Here is a 24,827-nt window from a genome sequence, read left to right as displayed (position 1 = left end):
TGTGTGGCACAGTGTAGCGGTATACTGTATATTGTGTGGCACAGTGTAGAGGTATATTGTGAGGCACAGTGTAGCGGTATACTGTATATTGTGTGGCACAGTGTTGAGGTATATTGTGAGGTACAGTGTAGCGGTATACTGTATATTGTGTGGCACAGTGTAGCGGTATATTGTGTGGCACAGTGTAGAGGTATACTGTATATTGTGTGGCACAGTGTAGCGGTATACTGTATATTGTGTGGCACAGTGTAGAGGTATACTGTATATTGTGTGGCACAGTAGCAGTATACTGTATATTGTGAGGCACAGTGTAGAGGTATACTGTATATTGTGGGGCACAGTATAGAGGTATACTGTACATTGTGGGGCACAGTGTAGCGGTATACTGTATATTGTGGGGCACAGTGTAGCAGTATACTGTACATTGTGGGGCACAGTATAGAGGTATACTGTACATTGTGGGGCACAGTATAGAGGTATACTGTACATTGTGGGGCACAGTGTAGCGGTATACTGTATATTGTGGGGCACAGTGTAGGCTATATGTGCATAACATAAACATACTCCACATGAACACTTACAGTTACTTGGCTCGGCCCTTGGGGATCTCGGACGCCACTTCCACACTTTGGCCGGGGGCTCGGCGGAGCTGATGTTGTGTTTTATCCTAATGAGAAAGATTTTATAATAAGGATTTGGAGAAGGGGCAGTGGGATAGCAAAGCAGGGAGAGGCCGGTGCTGCTACTAGGGGGTCATACCATGGGGCAGTAATAAAACCCACCATAATGCCCCCCCCCCAGTAGTAATAATTCTCCTTATAATGTGACAGTGCAAAAAATACACCCTTGTAATGCCCCCAGTTGAGCTAATGTCCCCATAGTGCCCCCATAATGTGCCAGTATAAAATACCCCTATATAGTGCCCCCAGTAAATTCCCCCATAGTGCTCCTCTCCCCCCTTCCTGCTAGTGCCCCCCAAAATGTACCAGTATAAAATGCCCCATATATAGTGCCCCAGTAGATGCCCCTCAGTGTCCGGCCTCTGATAGGCTGCCAGCCTAGTGTCCCCCATAATGCCCCCCAATAATGTGCCAGTATCAAGTGCCTCTCCCCCCCCCACATGTCCCAGTATCATAGTGCCATCTCCCCCCATGTGCCAGTATCAAGTGCCTCTCTCCTTCCCACCCCCCATGTGCCAGTATCAAGTGCCTCTCTCTTCCCCCCATGTGCCAGTATCAAGTGCCTCTCTCTTCCCCCATGTGCCAGTATCATAGTGCCATCTCCCCCGCAAAAAAGTGCCAGTATTAAGTGCCTCTCCCCCCATGTGCCAGTATCATAGTGCCAACCCCCCCCCCCCACATGCCAGTATCAAGTGCCTCTCTCCTCCCCCCATGTCCCAGTATCATAGTGCCATCTCCCCCCCCCCCCCACTAAAAAGTGCCAATATCAAGTGCCTCTCTCCCTCTCCCCTCCCCATGTGCCAGTATCAGGTGCCAACCCCCCTCTCCCCTCCAGGTGCCAGTATCAGGTGCCTCCCCCCCCCCCATGTCCCAGTATCATAGTGCCATCTTCCCCCCCCCCCCACCACCACCACAAAAAAAGTGCCAGTATCAAGTGCCTCTCTCCCTCCCCCCCCCCCATGCCAGTATCAGGTGCCAACCCCCCTCTCCCCTCCAGGTGCCAGTATCAGGTGCCTCCCCCCCCCCATGTCCCAGTATCATAGTGCCATCTTCCCCCCCCACCACCACCACAAAAAAAGTGCCAGTATCAAGTGCCTCTCTCCCTCCCCCCCCCCCATGCCAGTATCAGGTGCCTCCCCCCCCCCCACCCATGCCAGTATCAGGTGCCAACCCCACTCCCCCCCCATGTGCCAGTATCAGGTGCCTTCCGCTCCCCCCATGGCAGTAACAGTCGGGTATAAAAAAAAAATAATAAACACTTCTACTTACCTCCATGTCAGCGATGCGATGCAGCCTCTTCCTGTGTCCCGCCTTGTATTGTGTCCCGCCCTGTATGTCCTTATATGGACTCAGTGCTTGTATTTCAGAAAAGAGTCTGCTGGGATTCGAACCCACGACCTTCTGCTTCAGAGGCAGAACAGCTAACCACTAGACCATAGGAGCTGCCTTGATGCTGACTGAAAAAATATGAGACTTCTACTGTTATAGCTGGCTAAGTGTACATCTATACACATGGCAGCTGCTCATATATAGAGATGTAGCAGAGCTGAATGTGCTGAGACAGCTGTCATATACAGATATAGCAGTATCTCAGATATATCTCTATATGACAGCTGTTCCAGCACACTCAGCTCTGCTATATCTCTATATATGATAGCTGTCATGTGTATAGATGTAGCAGAGCTGGGTGTGTTTAGGCATCTGTCATGTGTATAGATGTAGTAGAGCTGGGTTTGCTGGGGCAACTGTCATATATAGAGATATAGCAGAGCTGAGCGTGCTGGGACAGCTGTCATATAGATATATAGCAGTGCTGGTGTGTTGGGGGCAGCTGTCATGTGTATAGATGTAGCAGAGCTGGCTGTGTTTCGGCAGCTGTCATGTGTATAGATGTAGTAGAGCTGGGTGTGTTTGGGCATCTGTCATGTATAGATGTAGTAGAGCTGGGTTTGCTGGGGCAGCTGTCATATATAGAGATATAGCAGAGCTGAGTGTGCAGGGACAGCTGTCATATACAGATATAGCAGTGCTAGGTGTGTTTTGGCAGCTGTCATGTGTATAGATGTATTTTTTTTTTTTTACGGTCAGTTGTAATGCAGCCTTTATGGCTGTGAGGGTAAATGCTTTGCCACTGATTCACTAATAGATTGGAGGTTGTGGGTTCGAATCCCAGACCAGGAGACTTTAGCAGACAGTAAAATTAGATCACACTAGCGGCTGCTGTGAAGGGGCCCTGAACACGATATTTAACTAACATGAAAATGAACATGATATTTAAGCCGGGGCGCCGGGCCCCCTTGGCAGCCCAGGCCCCGAAGCAGCTGCTTCCCCTGCTTCCCCGGTAGTTACGCCACTGCTTTGAAGGTAATTTGTATCACAGCAGAGAGAACTAAAAAAAATGTGCTGCCTTTTTGATGTCTTTTTTCCAATTGTTTCGATCTATTGCTAATGCAGGAAGCTAGCAAAGTGTTCAAGCAAGTAACATGTTGTGTTCTAAGCTCTTTGTTAGAGATACTTGTGCACATTGCCAGCTGCTTACTGAGCCCTGGACACCTAGGTGCTGCATCCTCCAGATAGCATGTCTATTTCACGGATCAGTTTGCTATTTGTACCACGCTTATTATCTCCACCACTGCATTACAAAATCCCTATTTGAAAGAACTACGAAAAACAGAACTACATGTAATTATATGCATTGTTTCCCATCACACAGTCTTTTGCCCAAATTATTATTCCCTAGTTTGCCAAGTGGTGTATAGCTGACGAAACCTTGAATTTTCTGTATTTATGACATAACCATTTTATTTTGGGCATTTTGTTTCTGTGTGTTATGCAACAGTAAAACACAACATAGCATAAGTTAGTCTTTTGACAGGGAGTCAGGCAGATTTTATGTATGGATTTATGCCAGTTTTTGCCATTGCTGCCCATTAGCCACTTTCCCAAGGTTTCAGGTTGGAGCTAGCATTGTTTTTTATGTTATCAGCAAGGTGCTGGTTAATAAATGTTCTTCATTGTTATAAATTTTTATTTTACTTTCCTAATGTCATGTTTTTCTGTCAAATAAACCCCCAAAGGGGTGAAATTTATGCAAATAAAGGTTCCTTGGAAATGTTGTGGGCATCCTTGGGCTGATCATTGGGTATTTAAATGTTGGTGTACAAACATATTGTTTACAGAAAATAAGTATATATATATATATATATATATATATATATATATATATATATATATATATATACAGTGCACACACCTTCTCATTTAAAGAGTTTTCTTTATTTTCATGACTATGGAAATTGTAGATTCACATTGAAGGCATCAAAAGTATAAATTAACACATGTGGAATTATATACATAACAAAAAATTGTGAAACAACTGAAAATATGTCATATTCTAGGTTCTTCAAAGTAGCCACCTTTTGCTTTGATTACTGCTTTGCACACTCTTGGCATTCTCTTGATGGGCTTCAAGAGGTAGTCACCTGAAATGGTCTTCCAACAGTCTTGAAGGAGTTCCCAGAGATGCTTAGCATTTGTTGGCCCTTTTGCCTTCACCGTCCAGCTCACCCCAAACCATCTCGATTGGGTTCAGGTCCGGTGACTGTGGAGGCCAGGTCATCTGGCGCAGCACCCCATCACTCTCCTTCATGGTCAAATAGCCCTTACACAGCCTGGAGGTGTGTTTGGGGTCATTGTCCTGTTGAAAAATAAATGATGGTCCAACTATACGCAAACCGGATGGAATAGCATGCCGCTGCAAGATGCTGTGGTAGCCATGCTGGTTCAGTATGCCTTCAATTTTGAATAAATCCTCAACAGTGTCACCAGCAAAGCACCCCCACACCATCACACCTCCTCCTCCATGCTTCATGGTGGGAACCATGCATGTAGAGTCCATCCGTTCACCTTTTCTGCGTCGCACAAAGAAACGGTGGTTGGAACCAAAGATCTAAAATTTGGACTCATCAGACCAAAGCACAGATTTCCACTGGTCTAATGTCCATTCCTTGTGTTCTTTAGCCCAAACAAGTCTCTTCTGCTTGTTGCCTATCCTTAGCAGTGGTTTCCTAGCAGATATTCTACCATGAAGGCCTGATTCACACAGTCTCCTCTTAAAAGTTGTTCTAGAGATGTGTCTACTGCTAGAACTCTGTGTGGCATTGACCTGGTCTCTAATCTGAGCTGCTGTTAACCTGAGATTTCTGAGGCTGGTGACTCGGATGAACTTATTCTCCGCAGCAGAGGTGACTCTTGGTCTTCCTTTCCTGGGGAGGTCCGCATGTGAGCCAGTTTCTTTGTAGCGCTTGATGGTTTTTGTGACTGCACTTGGGGACACTTTCAAAGTTTTCCCAATTTTTCGCACTGACTGACCTTCATTTCTTAAAGTAATGATGGCCACTCATTTTTCTTTACTTGGCTGCTTTTTTCTTGCCATAATACAAATTCTAATATTCTTTTCAGTAGGACTATCAGCTGTGTATCCACCTGACTTCTCCACAATGCAACTGATGGTCCCAACCCCATTTATAAGGCAAGAAATCCCACTTATTAAACCTGACAGGGCACACCTGTGAAGTGAAAACCATTTCAGATGACTACCTCTTGAAGCTCATCAAGAGAATGCCAAGAGTGTGCAAAGCAGTAATCAAAGCAAAAGGTGGCTACTTTGAAGAACCTAGAATATGACATATTTTCAGTTGTTTCACACTTTTTTGTTATGTATATAATTCCACATGTGTTAATTCATAGTTTTGATGCCTTCAGTGTGAATCTACAATTTTCATAGTCATGAAAATAAAGAAAACTCTTTGAATGAGAAGGTGTGTCCAATATATATATATATATATATATATATATATATATATATATATATATATATAATTAACTTGCATTTTTTTCAAAACTCTAAACTCTACTTGTTTATGAAAAAATAGTTTCTGATAAGGATATCAAAATAGTCCAAAATTAAGTTACATTTGCGGTTTAGAGAACATCCAGATAATTTACAGGTATATCCCAAACAGATATAATCAGTATTTGATTTATTTATTTATTTTATTGTACATACTTATAGCATATCGCACTGACAGTGATTTACAGAAATCATCATCTTTTGCTGTCCCCAGTGGAGCACAAAATCTAAGTTCCCTATTAGTATGTCTTTGAACTGTGGGAGGAAACCGGAGTACCGAGAAGTAACCTACGCAAACACAGGGAGAACATACAAACTCCATGCAGATGTTGTCCTTTGTCAGATTCAAACCTAGGAACACAGCGCTGTAAGGCATTAGTGCTGACTATTGAGCCACCGTGCCAAGGAGTCTGCCATGGCATACACATCTCCTTTGTAATCTACTTAACTCTGCCTGTAATCAAATTTACCTCGACCTATAAAAAAGTAGCAACTAGTAGAGAATTAACCTTGCTTTAGAACTGAGTTCTTACTTTCAAGCCCGATGGAAATATATAACTTGGCGGCACCTCCCACAGCATTTGTCCAGGAGCATTTCAGCATATATACCAGAGGATGAATAAAATATACTGTATCTTTAGCTGTAACTGATTCCTGGTACAACACACATACAGTCCTGATCAAAAGTTTAAGACCACTTTAAAAATGGCAAAAAATCATATTTACCATGGCTGGATCTTAACAAGGTTCCAAGTAGAGCTTCAACATGAAACAAGAAGAAATGGGAGTGAGACAAAACATTTTTTGAGCATTAAATTTATTGAAAACAATGAATAAACTGAAACGGGCTGTTTTTCAGCTGATCAAAAGTTTAGGACCACACCTCCCAAAAAAAACCTAAATCCCCCAAAACAGAAATCCAACTTCCAAACATGAACTCAGTAATGAGTATCTCCGCCATTATTGTTTATCACTTCAAAAATTTGTTTCGGCATGCCTGATGCAAGGTGAGTGGGAACATTTCTCCAAGTGGTGAAGACAGCCGCATGAAGGCCATCTACTGTCTGGAACTGTTGTCCATTTTTGTAAACTTCCCTTGCCATCCATCCCCAAAGGTTCTCAATTGGATTTAGATCAGGGGAACACACAGGATGGGCCAAAAGAGTGATGTTAATCTCCTGGAAGAAGTCCCTTGTCCTACGGGCATTGTGTACTGTAGCGTTGTCCTGTTGATAAACCCAGTCGTTACCACACAGACGAGGGCCCTCAGTCATGAGGAATGCTCTCTGCAACATCTGGACATAGCCACCGGCCGTTTGACGCCCCTGCACTTCCTGAAGCTCCATTGTTCCACTGAAGGAAAAAGCACCCCAGACCATTATGGCGCCCCCTTCACTGTGGCGCGTAGAAAACATCTCAGGTGGGATCTACTTGTCATGCCAGTAACGTTGGAAACCATCAGGACCATCAAGGTTAAATTTTTTCTCATCAGAGAATAAAACTTTCTTCAACCTTTGAATGTCCTATGTTTGGTGCTCTCTTGCAAAGTCCAAACGAGCAGTTCTGTGGCGTTCAAGGAGACAAGGTCTTTGAAGAAGTTTTTTGTTTCTGAAGCCCTTCAGTCTTAGATGCCATCTGATGGTTATAGGGCTGCAGTCAGCACCAGTAAGGGCCGTAATTTGGGTCGAGGATCGTCCAGTGTCTTGACCGACAGCCAATTGGATCCTCCGGCTCAGTGCTGATGAAATGTTTTTTGGGTCTTCCACTTTTTTGTTCCATAACCCTCAGGATAATTTAAGAAATTCCAAATGACTGTCTTACTGCGTCCCACCTCAGCAGCGATGGCGCGCTGTGAGAGAACCTGCTTATGCAGTTCAACAACCCGACCACGTTCCTTTGCCATAACAACGTGTGAGTACCTGACAGAAAATGACAATGAATCCACATCTTTGCACAGATTTTGCCTTTTAAAGGCATGTGGTCGTAAAATTTTTATTAGCTAAAAAACAGCCTGTTTCAGTTTAATCATTTTCAATTAATTGAATGCTCCAAAAATGTTTTGTCTCACTCTCATTTCTTCTTGTTGCATGTTGAAGCTCTACTTGGAACCTTGTTAAGATCCAACAATGTAAAATATGATTTTTTGCCATTTTTCAAGTGGTCTTAAACTTTTGATCAGGACTGTATTAATTGTAATAATGACGTTAGGTACAACGTGGGCATCCCAGGGAGTCTAAACACCCCACTCAGGACATCTGGCATTCCCACATAATGAGGATTGATATACTTCTACATTGGTCATATTTGTTATCAAAGTGGTCGGCATGATGAAACATGCATTATGAAAACATACTGTATGACCATCAAAGCTGACAAAAAGATATACTTTATTGATATATCTTATTTGCCAGCTGAATAAGACCCTCTCCTGGATATAGATACAAATGAGGGATTTTGAACATTTCTTTGACAAAATTTGGGGATCCAATCGACAACATTGGGTTGTGTTCCGTGTTTTCCTTATCACTGGGATCAGAAAAATAACTTTTACCAAACAATTCTCTAAATATAAGAACCTTTCTGTTTTAATACCTTTATTTTCTTAACTACTTTGCTTTATTTTCTTAACTATTATTTCTTTACATTTTTGTATCTAAGTATTTTACATGTTTATACACTTAAGCTATTTTGACTCCTATTGTTGCGATAGCGATCTATCCCTTGTAAGACCTCTATGCCTAGCCTGTATAAGCAGAGATAATCACTGCGGACAATCCTCATCAGATAGCTGAACTCACCAATACCGTGTTCATCCACAAGTTGCTTTATTCTGTACATCAGACAACAGGATACAGCAGAAAGAATGGATCTCAGTATTATGTGGTCAAAAGATGATACTTTCTTTAGCGCACCATGCAGAATACATGTGTCCCTGTTACATGAGGCTTGTTAGCTGCATCCATGTTACAGGAAGTGATGTACTCAAGAAGAAGGGTGGAGCATCACACACAGGAAATGTGTCATAGATCCCTGAGGAAAGGAACATAAAAAAAACAAGTGCATTACCTCAAAATATAGCATATAACTAACCATTGACATATCCATAGGAAATGGTTTAAATAATAAACTATATAAATTCCCATGTACATTAATGTAAATATTAACTGTGTAACAGCATATAAGCTAAAACTTTAATGGTTTACCCCATAGCCTATAATGGATCTAGTTAGCGCTGGTGTATAAATGTAGCTGTGTGCTACTGTGTGCCTTCTTGCGTGTAGAGTACTGTTGGGATTTTTATCGGCCAGTAAAATTCGATAGATGCTGGCAGTGTATTTTGGGTGCATCAAAGGCTGTGTTGGGATAGGATTTATGTTCAGTCTGTGGCCTGCTCCACAAAAAACGGGTCACAATTGACTTACGTTGTATTCAGTGACTGATCCATTTCTTTCCGTCTTTATGACCGGACACAAAACCACAGCTTGCAGAGGTTTTGTGTCCGGTCACAAAACGGAATGCTGCCGAAACAGAAGACATCCTTAGGCATCCTGAACAGATCTCTTTCCATTCAGAATGCATGAGGACTAAATGGAATAGTTTTTTTTTCCTGGATTGAACTCCTCTGCTGGATCTCAATACTGGAAAACAACAACGCAAGTGTGAAAGTAGCCTGATACAGCGCCATATACTGTGCCCATCAGGGGCGTAGCTATAGGGGAAGCAAAGGAAGCAGCTGCTTTGGGGCCCAAACTCCCAAAGGGAGCCCTCTTAACTGTATTATACAATGACATTATATACAGTGACATGACTTACAGTATATACGTGTAGGAAACGGATGGATTGGCTGCCGGGCCTCGTCTGGGAGTTCATTCTTGACTAGCCACAGGAGTGGGGGTTGCATGTGAGTTGGGCGTTGCAAATAAATTTCTGGGGGGAGAGGGCCCGTTTAAAAAATTTGTTGTGGGGCACAATCAGTTCTATATACGCCACTGGTGCCCATTGTGCTTCCCAATACTATACTGCAGAAACAGTTAATCCCCCTGAAAATACCACACAGCTAGTTCACCTTCAATAATCATTGGCACACAGTGCCCTAAAAAATAACTGTGCTCAGTAACTAGTGTCCCTGAAACTTATTTTGCCCCCAGTAGTAATAATATCCCTATAATGTGTGCCTGTACAAAATATTACCCTTTATATTGTGTGACAATACAAAAAATGACTTAAAACTTTTGCCAGTAAAATAATTCCACTTTGCAATGTGTGCTAGTACAAAAATGTTCCCTTTTATTGTGTGGCAGTACAAAAATATCCCCTTATTTGTGCCAATACAAAAATGCTCCTTTATAATGTGTGCCAGTGCAAAAAAAAAAAAAAACATTTTAGTGCCCTGTAGAACAAATGCCAGCACAAAATTGCTCCCTTATTATGTACGCTAAGTACTGAAAATGTTCCCTTGTGTGCCAGTACAAAAAATGTTCCCTTATAACATGTGTTAGTACAAAAACTACCCCCTTTTAGTGCTCCCAGTAGAATAGATATTCCCATAGTGGTCCCATTATAATGTGTACCAGTACAAGAATGCTTTTTTTTGCAAACGCAATGTCCTCATAGTGCTTTTTCCATTTACAAAATAATGACCCCCACCCCACTGTGGCCGAACAACATGCTGCCAAATAAAAATACTTAACTCAAATACTTACCTCCATTCTGCTGTCAGCGATGCAGTGCAATATGTAAACAAGGTTGGAGTCTGCACAACTCGGTCACGAGAAAAATCGCTGCACTCCAGTGATATGTTGCAAATAAAGATATAGTTTATTATCCTTTACAAAGACATCAAAAGGATTTCTGATCCAGATATTTTTATAACAATTTTTCCAGAGTAAATCACCAATTGTTTCGGTCCGTGTGGACCTTCTTCACCGGTGTAACCTATAGCTAAGTATAATATAGACAGTAAATTATATGTAATATGATCAGAACGGACATCAAAGTAAATTCATGGATTGGTAACAGACCAAACTAAAGTAAATAAAATAAAATGACCAACAGAATTGACAAGTAAATATAAATTCAGAGACATATGAATCAAAACATACAGAGGAGCCTATGAATCAGGACTTCAGCTTATTGGCCAATATTGGCCTAATTATTAATCCAGGATAGATTTAAATATATATAATATAACCTATAATGCAGCAGCTCTATCATTGTCCCTATCAAAATGCAGCTTGATTAAGGAGATAAGATAAGATAAGATGTATAGAGGTTTTGTCTCTATCTATACATCTTATCTTATCTCCTTAATCAAGCTGCATTTTGATAAGGACATTGATAGAGTCACTGCATTATAGGTTATATTATATACTAGCAGAAGGACCTGGCTTCGCACAGGTATATTTGATCTATTTAATTTAACGTTTGTGTGTGTCGTTAAAAGATATCGACAGAATCCCCCCTTAACATGACCTCTACAGCACCCTGCCCCCAATACAGTGACCTCCACAGCCCCCCACCCCTTAACATTGACCCCCCACACTGCCCCACCTCCTTAAAATGGGCCTCTTTAACAGTGAGTTCAACAGCACCCCTTGACAGTGACCTCTACAGCACACGTCCCTTAACACTGTCCATAGGTTATAGTTCCCTTAACTGTGACCTCCACCATTCCCGGCACCCTTAACAGAGACCTCCACAGTGACTGCCCCTTTAACAGTGACTGCCACAGTACCCCATTCCTTTAACAGTGACCTGACAGTACCCCACTCCTCCCTTAACAGTGACCTCCACAGTGCCCGTCCCTTTAACATTGACCTCAACAGCTACCTTCCCCCTTATTAGTAACATCCACAGTGCCCTCCCCTTTATTCGTGACCTTCACAGTACCCCTTCTCCTTAACAGTGATTTACACAATAACCCTCCCCCTTAACAGTGACTACCATAGAGCTCCGTTCCCTTAAAATGTGACCTCCACAACACCCTACCCCGTTAACACTGACCTCTACAGCACCCCACCCCTTAACACTGACCTCCATAGCAGAACATCCCCTTAACTGTGACCTACACCGTTCCCTGCCCCTTAACAGTGACCTCCACAGCCCCTGCCCCTTTAACAGTGACCTCCACAGCATCCTGTCCCCTTAACAGTGACCTCCACAGTGACCCGCCACTTTAAAAGTGACCTCCACAGCATCCGACTCTTTATTAGTGACCTCCACAGTACCCCGTCTCCTTAACAGTGATTTCCACAACACCTCGCCTCCTTAACAGTGGCCTCTATAGCAATCTGCCTCTCAGCACTGACCTCCATAGTGGACTGTCCCCTTAACTGTGACCTCCACAGCAGCCTGCCCCTAGGGTGGCCAGAGGTCCGGTTTTAGGGCGGACAGTCCGGCTTTTAGACTCCCTGTCCTCCATCCGGCGCAGGGCCTGGACTGACACAGGGACATCCTTTTGAACAGCTCACTCTCAGACAGCAGCACTGTGCTGTCTGACCGTGAGCTGCAGGGAGAAAGTCACCCTCCCTCCCATCACTGCAGCTGACAGAAGTTGATTTTTACCTTCAGTTTTTCAATCCCCGTCGGCTGCGAAGTGGGAGTGACCTAACTCGGTTGTGGGCGTGCCTTAGTGGGACCTGGGCGCAGGGTTTTTTAGTCTGTCTTTTGAGGGTGGCCTGATGGCCACCCTACCTGCCCTATGGACTGTGACCTCCACAGCACTCCGCTCCCTTAACCCTTTGAGGACCAAGGGACGTATTTGTCCCATTTTTTTAATTGCCTGTTTTTTCTGATTAAGAACTTAAAATACTTTTTTTTTTTGTTTGAGTCAAAATATAAGTTCTTATCAACAAATGGATCTAGCTTTTTGCCAGTTATTTCATGAAATGGCTTAGTTACAGCAACTGAAGTGTACGAACTTCAGTTGCCGTAACAAAAAAATGTAGCTTCTTTTGGCCTTCCATAGTGTCTCCATAGTCTGAGAGCCATAGTTTTTAAAAAATTTTGGGTGATTGTCTTAGGTAGGGGTAATTTTTTGTGGGATGAAGTGACTGTTAGATTGCTACTATTTTGGGGGGCATACGCCTTTTTGATCGCTTGGTGTTGTACAGGGTGGGCCATTTATATGGATACACCTTAATAAAATGGGAATGGCTGGTGATATTAACTTCCTGTTTGTGGCACATTAGTATATGTGAGGGGGGGAAACTTTTCAAGATGGGTGGTGACCATGGCGGCCATTTTGAAGTCGGCCATTTTGAATCCAACTTTTGTTTTTTCAATAGGAAGAGGGTCCTATCAAAGTCCTGACTAACTACCAGTATGAACAGACCCCAGAGGTAGGTGAGTTCATACACCAGAACCTAGTGTCCTAACTTACCCTATAGGACCCTGGACTAATGTCAGGACTGAGATAACCTGTTCCTCCAAGAGGAAAGACTAACAGGATTCTCCCTCAGGCCTTAATACAACAGACAGGGAAATACGACACACAGAACTCAAATAAAATACACAAAGAGAAATGAAAGACTTAACTTCAAAGGAGCAATGGAAGCACCATGAACTCCGTTGAGATTCACACACCAGTAATCCACATCTCAAAGCAGAAGCTATACACTGCACAGCATAGTGGGAGAAGTAACTATAAATAAGGAAGGCTAAATGACCACATTAGCAACACTTGAGGCAAGTGGTGTGGCCATTACCAGAAACAACACAGATCGCTATTGATCCACAAGGAAACCTGTCAGATCAAACCACGTGTTGTCAGTCTCACCAGTCTCCTGCCACCTGTCATGGAATGTCAGTCACAGTACCTCCCCTTATACGGGTGACCTCTGGGCACCCAGGACCAACCTTATCCGAGTGAGACCTGTGAAAAGCTTTCACCAAATGACTGGCACTCACTTCAGATGCCGGTACCCACATCCTCTCCTCTGGTCCGTAACCCTTCCAGTGAACAAGATACTGAAGAGATCTACAGAGAACTCGAGAATTATCTTGGTAACCAGGAACTCCGCCGAGATCCACACACCAGCAATCCACAACTCAAAGCAGAAGCTATAAACTGCACAGCATAATGGGAGAAGTAACTATAAATAAAGAAGGTTAAATGATCACATTAGCAACACCTGAGGCAAGGGGTGTGGCCATTACCAGAAACAACACAGGCGCTTATTGATCCACAGATTAAACCACGTGTTGCCAGACTTGCCGATCTTCTGCCACCTGTCACGGGAATGTCCGTGACACTATGTGAACAAAACTAACTTGAGCCCCAGAATCCACAAAAGCCAAACTGGAATCAGACCTTCTTTGAAAAGACAGATTAACAAGCAGTAAAACTCAGCAAATTTTGGCGGGAAATAACTGTGTGTCTGATTGACCTCCCCGATCATCACACAGTTTTCTGACTTTGGTCCAGTAAGACAGGATCCTAACTGATGTTCCGGACTGCCATAGTAGAAGCAGAGGTCATGTTTTTTGCAATGTTCTTTAGTTGAGGAGGCATGACCCCCACTTGCATGGCTTTCTCAGATTCAACCGGCGCCTTGGACACAGAGGCTTGGGGAAAAAAGCAAAAGGAAGAAGGATGGACAACGACAGATTGTTCCTGCTTACCTAAGGTTCCCGGGAACCGAAGACTTTTGTCAAGTCGGATAGGTAACGACATAGCCTCATCTAGGGACCCTGGGGTCGGGTGACTAAATGGAAGGTCCATCAGAGTGTCTGAAAGGCCTAGTCTAAACTGTGATCTAAGGGCCAGATCATTTCAGCCAGATGCAGTACACCAGTACCAGTACTCTCCATCTGTGAGGCTAAAGCTGCCATGGCATCCATAATAGTGAAGGTGGAGCTAGCTTTTTTCAGCCAGTGATAATGTCACAACTATAGATAGGGACAGACAAGGAGGGTGAATCTCTGAAATAGAACCCAGCCTGCTTCCCCTACCTACTTGCAGTGTAAGTGCTAAATCGCAGAACCACAACTGTATGACAGTCCCTACACTAGTATAAGTGCAGGACAAATAAGACACACAAACACTGAACACAAAAGCAGAGTCATATGAAATGGGTCAGAACAGGATGGGCTACGCATTACTAAAACATGAGACCGAAAGTGATCAGAAGATAAGGCAGGATCAGAAACACAGTGTACCAATAGCAATACAGGAATAGGGAGCAAGGAAACAACGCTAGTGAGTCAACAAAGACAATCCCTGGCAATGGTCTAATGCAATAGGGGGCTTAAATAGAGAGCCTGGTTCCTGAACCAGAAACTGATAAGTCTGGTGACCTTACTCTCCCATAGGTCAGCCTAGAAGCAGAACAGGTAATTGAGCAGATGAGATGTCATTCAGCGCGCTGCTCATTGTCGCTGTGGGGTATGGCTCAGGAGCTCGTCTATCCCATTGTGTGGGTGCCAGAGCTTAGGATTGCACCGCTGGAGCCTGGACAGGTACGTTTATTACAGAATAAACTATTTTGAGTATTAGTATGGTGTTCCTAATAATTCTTTAGGTGAGTGTATATACACTAACCTAAAGAATTATTAGAAACACCATACTAATACGGTGTTGGACCCCTTTTGCCTTCAGAACTGCCTTAATTCTACGTGGCATCGATTCAACAAGGTGCTGATAGCATTCTTTAGAAATGTTGGCTCATATTGATAGGATAGCATCTTGCAGTTGATGGAGATTTGAGGGATGCACATCCAGGGCATGAAGCTCCCGTTCCACCACATCCCAAAGATACTTTATTGGGTTGAGATCTGGTGACTGTGGGGGCCATTTTAGTACAGTGAACTCATTGTCATGTTCAAGAAACCAATTTGAAATGATTCGAGCTTTGTGACATGGTGCATTATCCTGCTGGAAGTAGCCATCAGAGGATGGGTACATGGTGGTCATGAAGGGATGGACATGGTCAGAAACAATGCTCAGGTGGCCCGTGGCATTTAAACGATGGCCAATTGGCACTAAGGGGCCTAAAGTGTGCCCAGAAAACATCCCCTACACCATTACACCACCACCACCAGCCTGCACAGTGGTAACAAGGCATGATGGATACATGTTCTCATTCTGTTTACGCCAAATTCATACTCTACCATTTGAATGTCTCAACAGAAATCGAGACTCATCAGACCAGACTCTTCGACAGTCCAATTTTGGTGAGCTCGTGCAAATTGTAGCTTTTTCCTATTTGTAGTAAAGATGAGTGGTACCCGGTGGGGTCTTCTGATGTTTTAGCCCATCCGCCTCAACGTTGTGCGTGTTGTGGCTTCACAAATGCTTTGCTGCATACCTCGGTTTTAACGAGTGGTTATTTCAGTCAACGTTGCTCTTCTATCAGCTTGAATCAGTCGGCCCATTCTCCTCTGACCTCTAGCATCAGCAAGGCATTTTCGCCCACAGGACTGCCGCATACTGGATGTTTTTCCCTTTTCACACCATTCTTTGTAAACCCTAGAAATGGTTGTGCGTGAAAATCCCAGTAACTGCTCAGATTGTGAAATACTCAGACCGGCCCGTCTGGCACCAACAACCATGCCACACTCAAAATTGCTTAATTCACCTTTCTTTCCCATTCTGACATTCAGTTTGGAGTTCAGGAGGTTGTCTTGACCAGGACCACAACCCTACATTCATTGAAGCAACTGCCATGTGATTGGTTGACTAGATAATCGCATTAATGAGAAATAGAACAGGTGTTCCTAATAAATCTTTAGGTGACTGTGTATATATATACATATACACTGCTCAAAAAAATAAAGGGAACACAAAAATAACACATCCTAGATCTGAATTAATTAAATATTCTTCTGAAATACTTTGTTCTTTACATAGTTGAATGTGCTGACAACAAAATCACACAAAAATCTAAAAAATTGAAATTACATTTTTCAACCCATGGAGGTCTGGATTTGGAGTCACACTAAAAATTAAAGTGGAAAAACACACTACAGGCTGATCCAACTTTGATTCTGTAATGTCCTTAAATAAGTCAAAATGAGGCTCAGTAGTGTGTGTGGCCTCCACGTGCCTGTATGATCTCCCTACAATGCCTGTGCATGCTCCTGATGAGGTGGCGGACGGTCTCCTGAGGGATCTCCTCCCAGACCTGGACTAAAGCATCTGCCAACTCCTGGACAGTCTGTGGTGCAACGTGACGTTGGTGGATAGAGCGAGACATGATGTCCCAGATGTGCTCAATTGGATTCAGGTCTGGGGAACGGGCGGGCCAGCCCATAGCATCAATGCCTTTGTCTTGCAGGAACTGCTGAAACACTCCAGCCACATGAGGTCTAGCATTGTCTTGCATTAGGAGGAACCCAGGGCCAACCGCACCAGCATATGGTCTCACAAGGGGTCTGAGGATCTAATTTCTGTACCTAATGGCAGTCAGGCTACCTCTGGCGAGCACATGGAGGGCTGTACGGCCCTCCAAAGAAATTCCACCCCACACCATTACTGACCCAATGCCAAATCGGTCATGCTGGAGGATGTTGCAGGCAGCAGGACATTCGTCACGTCTGTCATGTGCTCAGTGTGAACCTGCTTTCATCTGTGAAGAGCACAGGGCGCCAGTGGCGAATTTGCCAATCTCAGTGTTCTCTGGCAAATGCCAAACGTCCTGCACGGTGTTGGGCTGTAAGCACACCCCTCACCTGTGGACGTCGGGCCCTCATATAACCCTCATGGAGTCTGTTTCTGACTGTTTGAGCAGACACATGCACATTTGTGGCCTGCTGGAGGTCATTTTGCAGGGCTCTGGCAGTGCTCCTCCTGTTCCTCCTTGCACAAAGGCGGAGGTAGCGGTCCTGATGCTGGGTTGTTGCCCTCCTACGGCCTCCTCCACGTCTCCTGATGTACTGGCCTGTCTCCTGGTAGCGCCTCCATGCTCTGGACACTATGCTGACAGACACAGCAAACCTTCTTGCCACAGCTCGCATTGATGTGCCATCCTGGATAAGCTGCACTACCTGAGCCACTTGTGTGGGTTCTAGACTCCGTCTCATGCTACCACTAGAGTGAAAGCACCGCCAGCATTCAAAAGTGACCAAAACATCAGCCAGGAAGCATAGGAACTGAGAAGTGGTCTGTGGTCACCACCTGCAGAACCACTCCTTTATTGGGGGTGTCTTGCTAATTGCCTATGATTTCCACCTGTTGTCTATCCCATTTGCACAACAGCATGTGAAATTGATTGTCACTCAGTGTTGCTTCCTAAGTGGACAGTTTGATTTCACAGAAGTGTGATTGACTTGGAGTTACATTGTGTTGTTTAAGTGTTCCCTTTATTTTTTTAGAAGTGTATATATAATATATATATATATATATATATATATATATATATATATATTTATAGGTATAATAGATGCAGTGTGTGCAGTGTACTGATATGAGGTACAAGGTATAATACATGCAGGTTGTACAGATGTATATAGTATATCAAGCAGTGTACTGATATGTTAGGTACGAGGTTTAATAGATGCAGTGTGTACAAATATAAAGTATTTACAGCAGTGTATTGATATGTGAGGTACGAGCTGTAATGTATACCTCATACCTCACATATCAGTACACAACTGACCAGGAACAGATAGCAGGAGGGGCTATGAATAGGGCATAGCTTAGATTCTTGCTATGGGGCCCAGTGATTTCTATGTACGCCCCTGTTTATAGGCCATTTTGGTATATTTTACTGCTAATATGTATTTGGTAATAAGTATGGTGTCTAAAAATAATTGTTTAAATTACTATTGAAAGTTGTCACGACCTGTGAATTTTTGATGTTTTTTATGGCTATGAATGATTGCCATACAGTACATTAAAGAACAATAGTTGCATACGTATTTCATCTTATTAAATGCCCTTTTCATAGTTTTGTCACATGGCAGGTATTTATTTCTACCTGTATGATTTTTGGTACTTTATATAGTAGGGTGACTGCCCTGGAATTTTAGATTCCATTTTCTACTGCTCATTCTCCGTGTGCATTATAATGTTTCTTTGTGTCAGACTTACTTTGTGACATTGCTCATTTCATGAAAAATTGCTTCACAAAGTGGTTTCATGCTGTGTAATTTGTCTGTTTTTCTGTAGTTTTACAGAATTTCTTTTTACTTTATAAAAGAAGGTCAAATAATTAGAAATGTCATCAAATGTACTGACGCTTACTTGTGAAATTAGCAGTCCATTCCTGCAAAAAAGTTTTTCTTTTGAAGTGCTGCCACTTCACAAAATTGAATTCTATTTGGAAAGAAAAAAAAGAGATTTTTCTCCTACCTTATCATTATTTTTTGTTCAATAAAATGTTATTAAATGTATAACTAAAGCCTGGATGTCCATTTGTAGTAACAAATTATTATGTAATCTACTTTTTTGTAATGCTCCCCTGTTATTTATTTCTAGCACACCAAAGGATGACTGAATGCTACAATATGTAATGAGAGCCTGAGATAGCCTTAAAGGGGTAGTGCGGTGCAGTCATATTGATGACGTATCCTTGGGGTGGGTCTGACTTCCGGTACCCCCGCCGATCAGCTACTTGAAGAGGTAGTGGTGCTCCTGCCAGAGTATCCACTTCAAAATGACTTGTGCGCCATCTCCTTTGCACGGGTGGTACAGTGTAATTACAAATTCTCACCCCATTTACTTAAAATGAATAATCATTATTTTTATGAATTATTATTATTTATAATATTCTCCTCAATGGAGGATTATATTCACTTAGTTTTGGTCAGAACTAGTCAGAACTAATGACCTGTGCATATAGTTCAGAAGATCGCAAACAAAGGTCCCAGAACACCATATCTTAGACTTTTGCCTGTTTTTCTTTTTCTTCGTGTGCTATAGTAGCTTTTTACCAATAATGCAAATACATTCTGATTGTCAAAAGAAATTTGTTAGGCTTAGACTTCTATGATATTGTACCCTCCTATGTAATGTGCAATGAGCTGCTGGGGAGTCACAGGGCAGGGACGGGATTGGTGATTGTGGCCCCGAGATGGGTAGTAGTACTTACTGTAGGTCACGGTGCCAGTCCTAACTTTGGCCCTCTTCAGGCCACGCACAGTGAATGAAGGTCGCACCCTGTCTTGCCTCAGGGTAGTATCTGGTATTGGGGCTTCTGCCTGGTGGTAGTTGGGATGCCTTTGATCGAGTAGGTTTGACTAGGTACAAGGCAGGAGTGCGGACGCAGGTGCTGGTGAATGGTGGAGACAATAATCAGGTCTATTGATTACAGTAAATAACATTTCTCTTTACTATGTTGACGATGGGAGCAGTAGTACATACCGCAGCAAAAAGCACATTTCCAAGGTAGATTACAGTGCAGTTTTCTGTCAGTGGCAGTGCAGAAGCAACGGTGATGGTAGTTGTAGTACTCCCTTGCTCTCTCTCTCTCTAAAGAACTCTTTACAGTCTTTCAGCAGAAACACAGGCTTACATTGAGGTTCTTCTGCAGTTCTTGAAATGAGTGGTGTAGAAATTCAGATACAGATTCCCAATCCGTTTCAAAGTATGGGACATGCTGTAGCATTAGCTGCAAAGTTTTTCTGCCATAAATGCATAATGTCTTGCTGCCTGAGTCCAATGCATGGCATTGTGGGTTCTAAATCTTCTAGGATGTCTAGTCTCTTTCATTCAGGGGTATTTTGGTGGCAGTGTTCCTTCTCCAACAGTTGTCAACTCAGAGACAGGGGTTCTCTGAGCTAGGGCCTAGTTTATGCAGGAGCTCTCAGCCCACACACCTCTGCTATAGCCTCTCCACAGACTACACTACACTAAACTACTAACCAGGGGATGGAACCAGTTCATCACCTGGCAACCTAAACACAGTCTGTCATTTGGTTAACCATTAGTAGGCCAATACATTGCTATTGGGTTTACAAAACACAATAGATCACAACATTTAACGTAAGAACAGTGCACTAACTACTTTGGTATTGTTAACCTTTGCAGTAGTCCTCTGGGGTACTGCACCAGCACAGTATATAAGGAGATTAAAACCTACTATATTTGGAACTTACATAATAATAATAATAATCATGATAATAATAATAATAACAACAATAGTAATCATGTTTCATACTTCCTCTCTCAGGGTGTGCCAGGACCAGGAAAATATGAAATAAAACGCAACTTTGATGTTTCAAACAGATTGACAAAGTCTGCTGAAGTTCCTCTTCCACCTTTTCTTTCACACTCAAAAGTAAGAAATTATAACAAGTGTTTTTCAAATGTTAACTTGAGAGTTTACTGTACTTTCATATAAACTATTTAATGATAATATCCTACTTGTTTTTGATCTCTGTAACCCCTATGATAATGTAGAATATTTGATCTTTTGTTTTTATCCCTGTTAAGGGATTCAGATGTCTTAAAGGGCTTCTGTCACCCCACTAAACTTTTTTTTTTGGGGTACTCATAATCCCTATACTGCGATATATCTATACATTATGTTATTAATCATTTTCGTTCAGTAGATAATGCAAAAAATGTACTTTTATAATATGAAAATTACCTGTCTACCAGCAAGTAGGGCGTCTACTTGCTGGTAGCAACCGCAAAAAAACGCCCCCTCCTCCTGTTGATTGACAGGGCTAGCAGCGATCTCCTCCTCCGGCTAGCCCTGTCTGCATTTCAAAAATCGCGCGCCTGTGTTGATTCGGCGCAGGCGCTCTGAGAGAAGAAGGCTCGCCTCCTCAGCACTCCCTCAGTGCACCTGCGCCGATGACGTCACCGAAAGAGAAGACGTCATCGGCACAGGCGCACTGAGGGAGTGCTGAGGAGGACAGCCTCCTTCTCTCAGAGCGCCTGCGCCGAATCAAGACAGGCACGCGATTTTTGAAATGCAGACAGGGCCAGCCGGAGGAGGAGATCGCGGCTGGCCCTGTCAATCAACAGGAGGAGGGGGCGGTTTTTTGCGGCTGCTACCAGCAAGTAGACACCCTACTTGCTGGTAGACAGGTAATTTGCATATTATAAAAGTATGTTTTTTGCATTATCTACAGAATGAAAATGATTAATAACATAATGTATAAATATATTGCAGTATGGGTATTATAAGTACCCAAAAAAATTAATAAAGTGTTCAGTGGGGTGACAGAAGCCCTTTAAATGTGTTAATATTTCTACATTTTCAGTTTGAAAGATGCCTACCCTTAATAATTAAGAAATTTCTTGTTCTACCGGCATTACGTCTGTAACTACTATTAGCAGCTGCACGAAGCTGTAATGTAGAACCCATAGATGGGCCATACTACTCCTCCGTATGCCTCGGATTCCATACAAATGCAAATATAAGTCTACTATACGTTTCTTATGAAATTCCATTGGATACCGCATGTACAGTTATTACTTCTGAGAGGCACTGATTCTAGAGGAGCTATTTGGAGGCACCATATGAAATATGGAGTGCCTACGGCTCAGTGGTACAAAGCTTTGTGTGCTACCATATATGTTTATTGCATCTGGCTCTGCTTACTGTGTAAATCAATCATAAAAAGATGATGACTTGTTGAAAGCTATAGGGTCTCTTCTGTAGAGCATAAAGCAGGAGCATAATACATCATATATTTTTTTTTCTTCATTTTTCTTCATTTTCTTTTGTACTTCTTATCTCCAGAAATGCTTTTCAATAGCAAAAATGCCGAAATGTATGGGAAATGCTGTGTATGGGTATATTCAGATTCTGCAGATTTGTTCATTCGAATGTGGTTGGCAGAAATCCATGTGCTTGTCCTGAATTAAAATTTCTGCAGCAAAACCACCATGTATGAATATGCCTTAAAGGGAACCTGTCACATCCAATATGGTGTTTGAGCTGCAGGCAGCATGTTATAGAGCAGGAGGAGCTGAGGAGAATGATATATAGTTTTATGGGGAAAGATCCAGTAAAAATTGTAATTTATACATTTGAATTCCTGCTCATTCTGGGCTTTGAGGTCCAGGAGATGGTCCCATCAGTGATTGACAGCCTTCCCCCTATCACTGTGTATATAGAGATAGCTGTCAATCACTGATAGGACCGCCTCCTTGACTTCAAATCCCAGAATGAGCAGGAATTTAAATGAATAATTTGCACGTTTTAATCAATTTTTCCCCCCACAAAACTGTACATCAGCTCCATCTGCGCTATTATTACATGCTACTGTACCTGCAGCTTACGTTGTTGCATTTTGTGGTGACAGGTCTTCTTCAATGGTCTAGCTTTGACTTCAGATGCTAAAATACACATCTTTGCTTTATCCTCTCTCATGCAAAAGAGTGTACTGTCTCTATTCTGATTAAAGTGCAATATATCGCCAAAATGTGGTGGGTATTTTTCCAAATTTTAACCAGTAATTTCTTGTGTGCGACACTAGCGATTTCTGCCCGTGAAATCAATTACCCCAGCACCAGGCACATATAATGAACAGCGTACGGCACTTGAGGCTTTGAAGAAAACATCAAGTATGGCGCATACACCATTCGGCCAAAATGCAGTCCGATTCACCCAGGGGTCGAGTAAGCAGAGATTTCCAGGTATGAATATAATCTATCCCTCATAATAGGCAGATTGTCCACTCTCTGTCTGATGGCCAAGGCAAACTATAGCCAAGGCGAACGTTGTGCTTTCTGCATGGTAGAACATCTTTGTGATGGTCTATGAAACTTCATAAATGTGTTAAATTTTATCATTTTAATTTCCACAATCCAGGGCCTTTCAACATGATGATAATTTAAAGGGGTTGTCCAGGATTAAAACATGGTGATTCTTCCGAAAACACAGCCACATACGTTGGGTATATTGCAGCTTAACCTGAGCTACAATTTCAGAGACAAACTATGGTTAGGGTGGAAAAAACTAAATAAATGCGTTTTTTGAAATTTTGGTAATTTCTTTGAATCAGCTATGATCTGGTTGTACTCAGACATCTTTGACTCTTGCAAACCTATTTACACAATGCAGTTTTGATCATTTAATTTTAATGGCAGGAGAACTCATGTAAGGTATAATTGCATACGCTGGACACTTTTATCTCCCTTCAGATACTATAGTTATCCCATGAACAGACTTTTTCACTTATCTACAGGATGGATTGCCAGTTGCCACCCCAACATCTTGAGAGCAGGGGTCTCTGAATTTGGAGTGGTAGTATGCAGGTCGGCCCTCCGCTCCATATACTTCTGTAAGACTGACTCCGCCAGTACCATGGAAGTGAATGGAAAGGTGTACTAATGAGCACTAGCCCTCCATTTAGACATGGAATTTGTAGACCCTCGTTCTTGGGATCAGTGTAGATTATCTGTACATAGGGAATAGATTTTGTTCATGGGATTAGCCTTTTAACACCTTTTTACTCTGTGACATACTATTACATTTTCAGTTAACTCTCTGTGCCATTGGTGCACACCCAGGAAATATACATTATACAGCTGGCACCTACCTCTCACTGCCCAGATTGTAGACAACTTCAATCCCAGCAGTTAACCTCTCAAATGCCATGGTCATCACTGACTGCATAGCTCCCTCTGTCTTCTAATCGGCATCCCACAATTGTAGTTATGGGGTAGTGAGTACTTGTTGTGGCAGATGTGTCTTCAAACACCTGATCTATTAACCCGTTATCCCTTTATATTGCATGTCTGGTGAATAAAGCCGTTATATTCAATTTTACTTCTTGGATGTGCCGTGGAATTTCTTCAGTTTAACCCTTTATCCCAGTGATGGTGAACATTTTAGAGAACGAGTGCCCAAACTGCAACCCAAAACCCACTTATTTATCGCCAACACGGAAAGTTAACCTTAGTACTACAGTCCAATACAGTATATCTTCAATGGACTTTATCATTTAGCTATAATTTCCTGCCTACATTCAGTGCACTGACTGTGCCATTCATAGTGCGCCCTGTGCTGATGAATGGCAGGATGTGGGTGCCCACATAAAAGGCTCTGAGTGCAGCATCTGGCACCCATGTCATAGGTTCACCACCACTGCTTTAGCCTGTTTTTTGCCTAGTGACTAAGCAATGTTTTTACATTTTTTTGTTGCATTCCAACATTTTGATTTTTTCATGGAGGTAGTCGTAACAGGGCTTGTTTTTTGCAGGACAAGTTGTAGTTTTCAATGGGACAATTTTGGGATTTTTTTACATAAATAACATGATAACTTTATTTTCTGGGTAAGTACAATTGCAGCAATACTAAATATGTATAGTTTTTCTTTTCTTTTTAAGTTTAACT

At 42.5% G+C, this 24,827-nt stretch overlaps 1 protein-coding gene across 2 annotated transcripts in view; it reads left to right on the top strand.

The window, feature by feature from the left end:
• The window catches only part of STPG2 (sperm tail PG-rich repeat containing 2), a 993,492-nt gene that overhangs the window by 227,891 nt on the left and 740,774 nt on the right, over window positions 1–24,827 (top strand). For both annotated transcript variants that reach the window (XM_044275675.1, XM_044275686.1), the window contains exons 8-9: window positions 20,703–20,810; window positions 22,966–23,125. In XM_044275675.1, coding sequence (XP_044131610.1) covers window positions 20,703–20,810; window positions 22,966–23,125 — 268 coding nt within the window. The remainder of the gene's footprint in view (window positions 1–20,702; window positions 20,811–22,965; window positions 23,126–24,827) is intronic.

Source organism: Bufo gargarizans, chromosome 1 (assembly GCF_014858855.1).
Source record: "Bufo gargarizans isolate SCDJY-AF-19 chromosome 1, ASM1485885v1, whole genome shotgun sequence".
In the NCBI taxonomy this organism is placed as follows: domain Eukaryota; kingdom Metazoa; phylum Chordata; class Amphibia; order Anura; family Bufonidae; genus Bufo; species Bufo gargarizans.
Note: the sequence above shows the minus strand (reverse complement) of the source record. Positions and strands in the feature narration are given on the sequence as shown.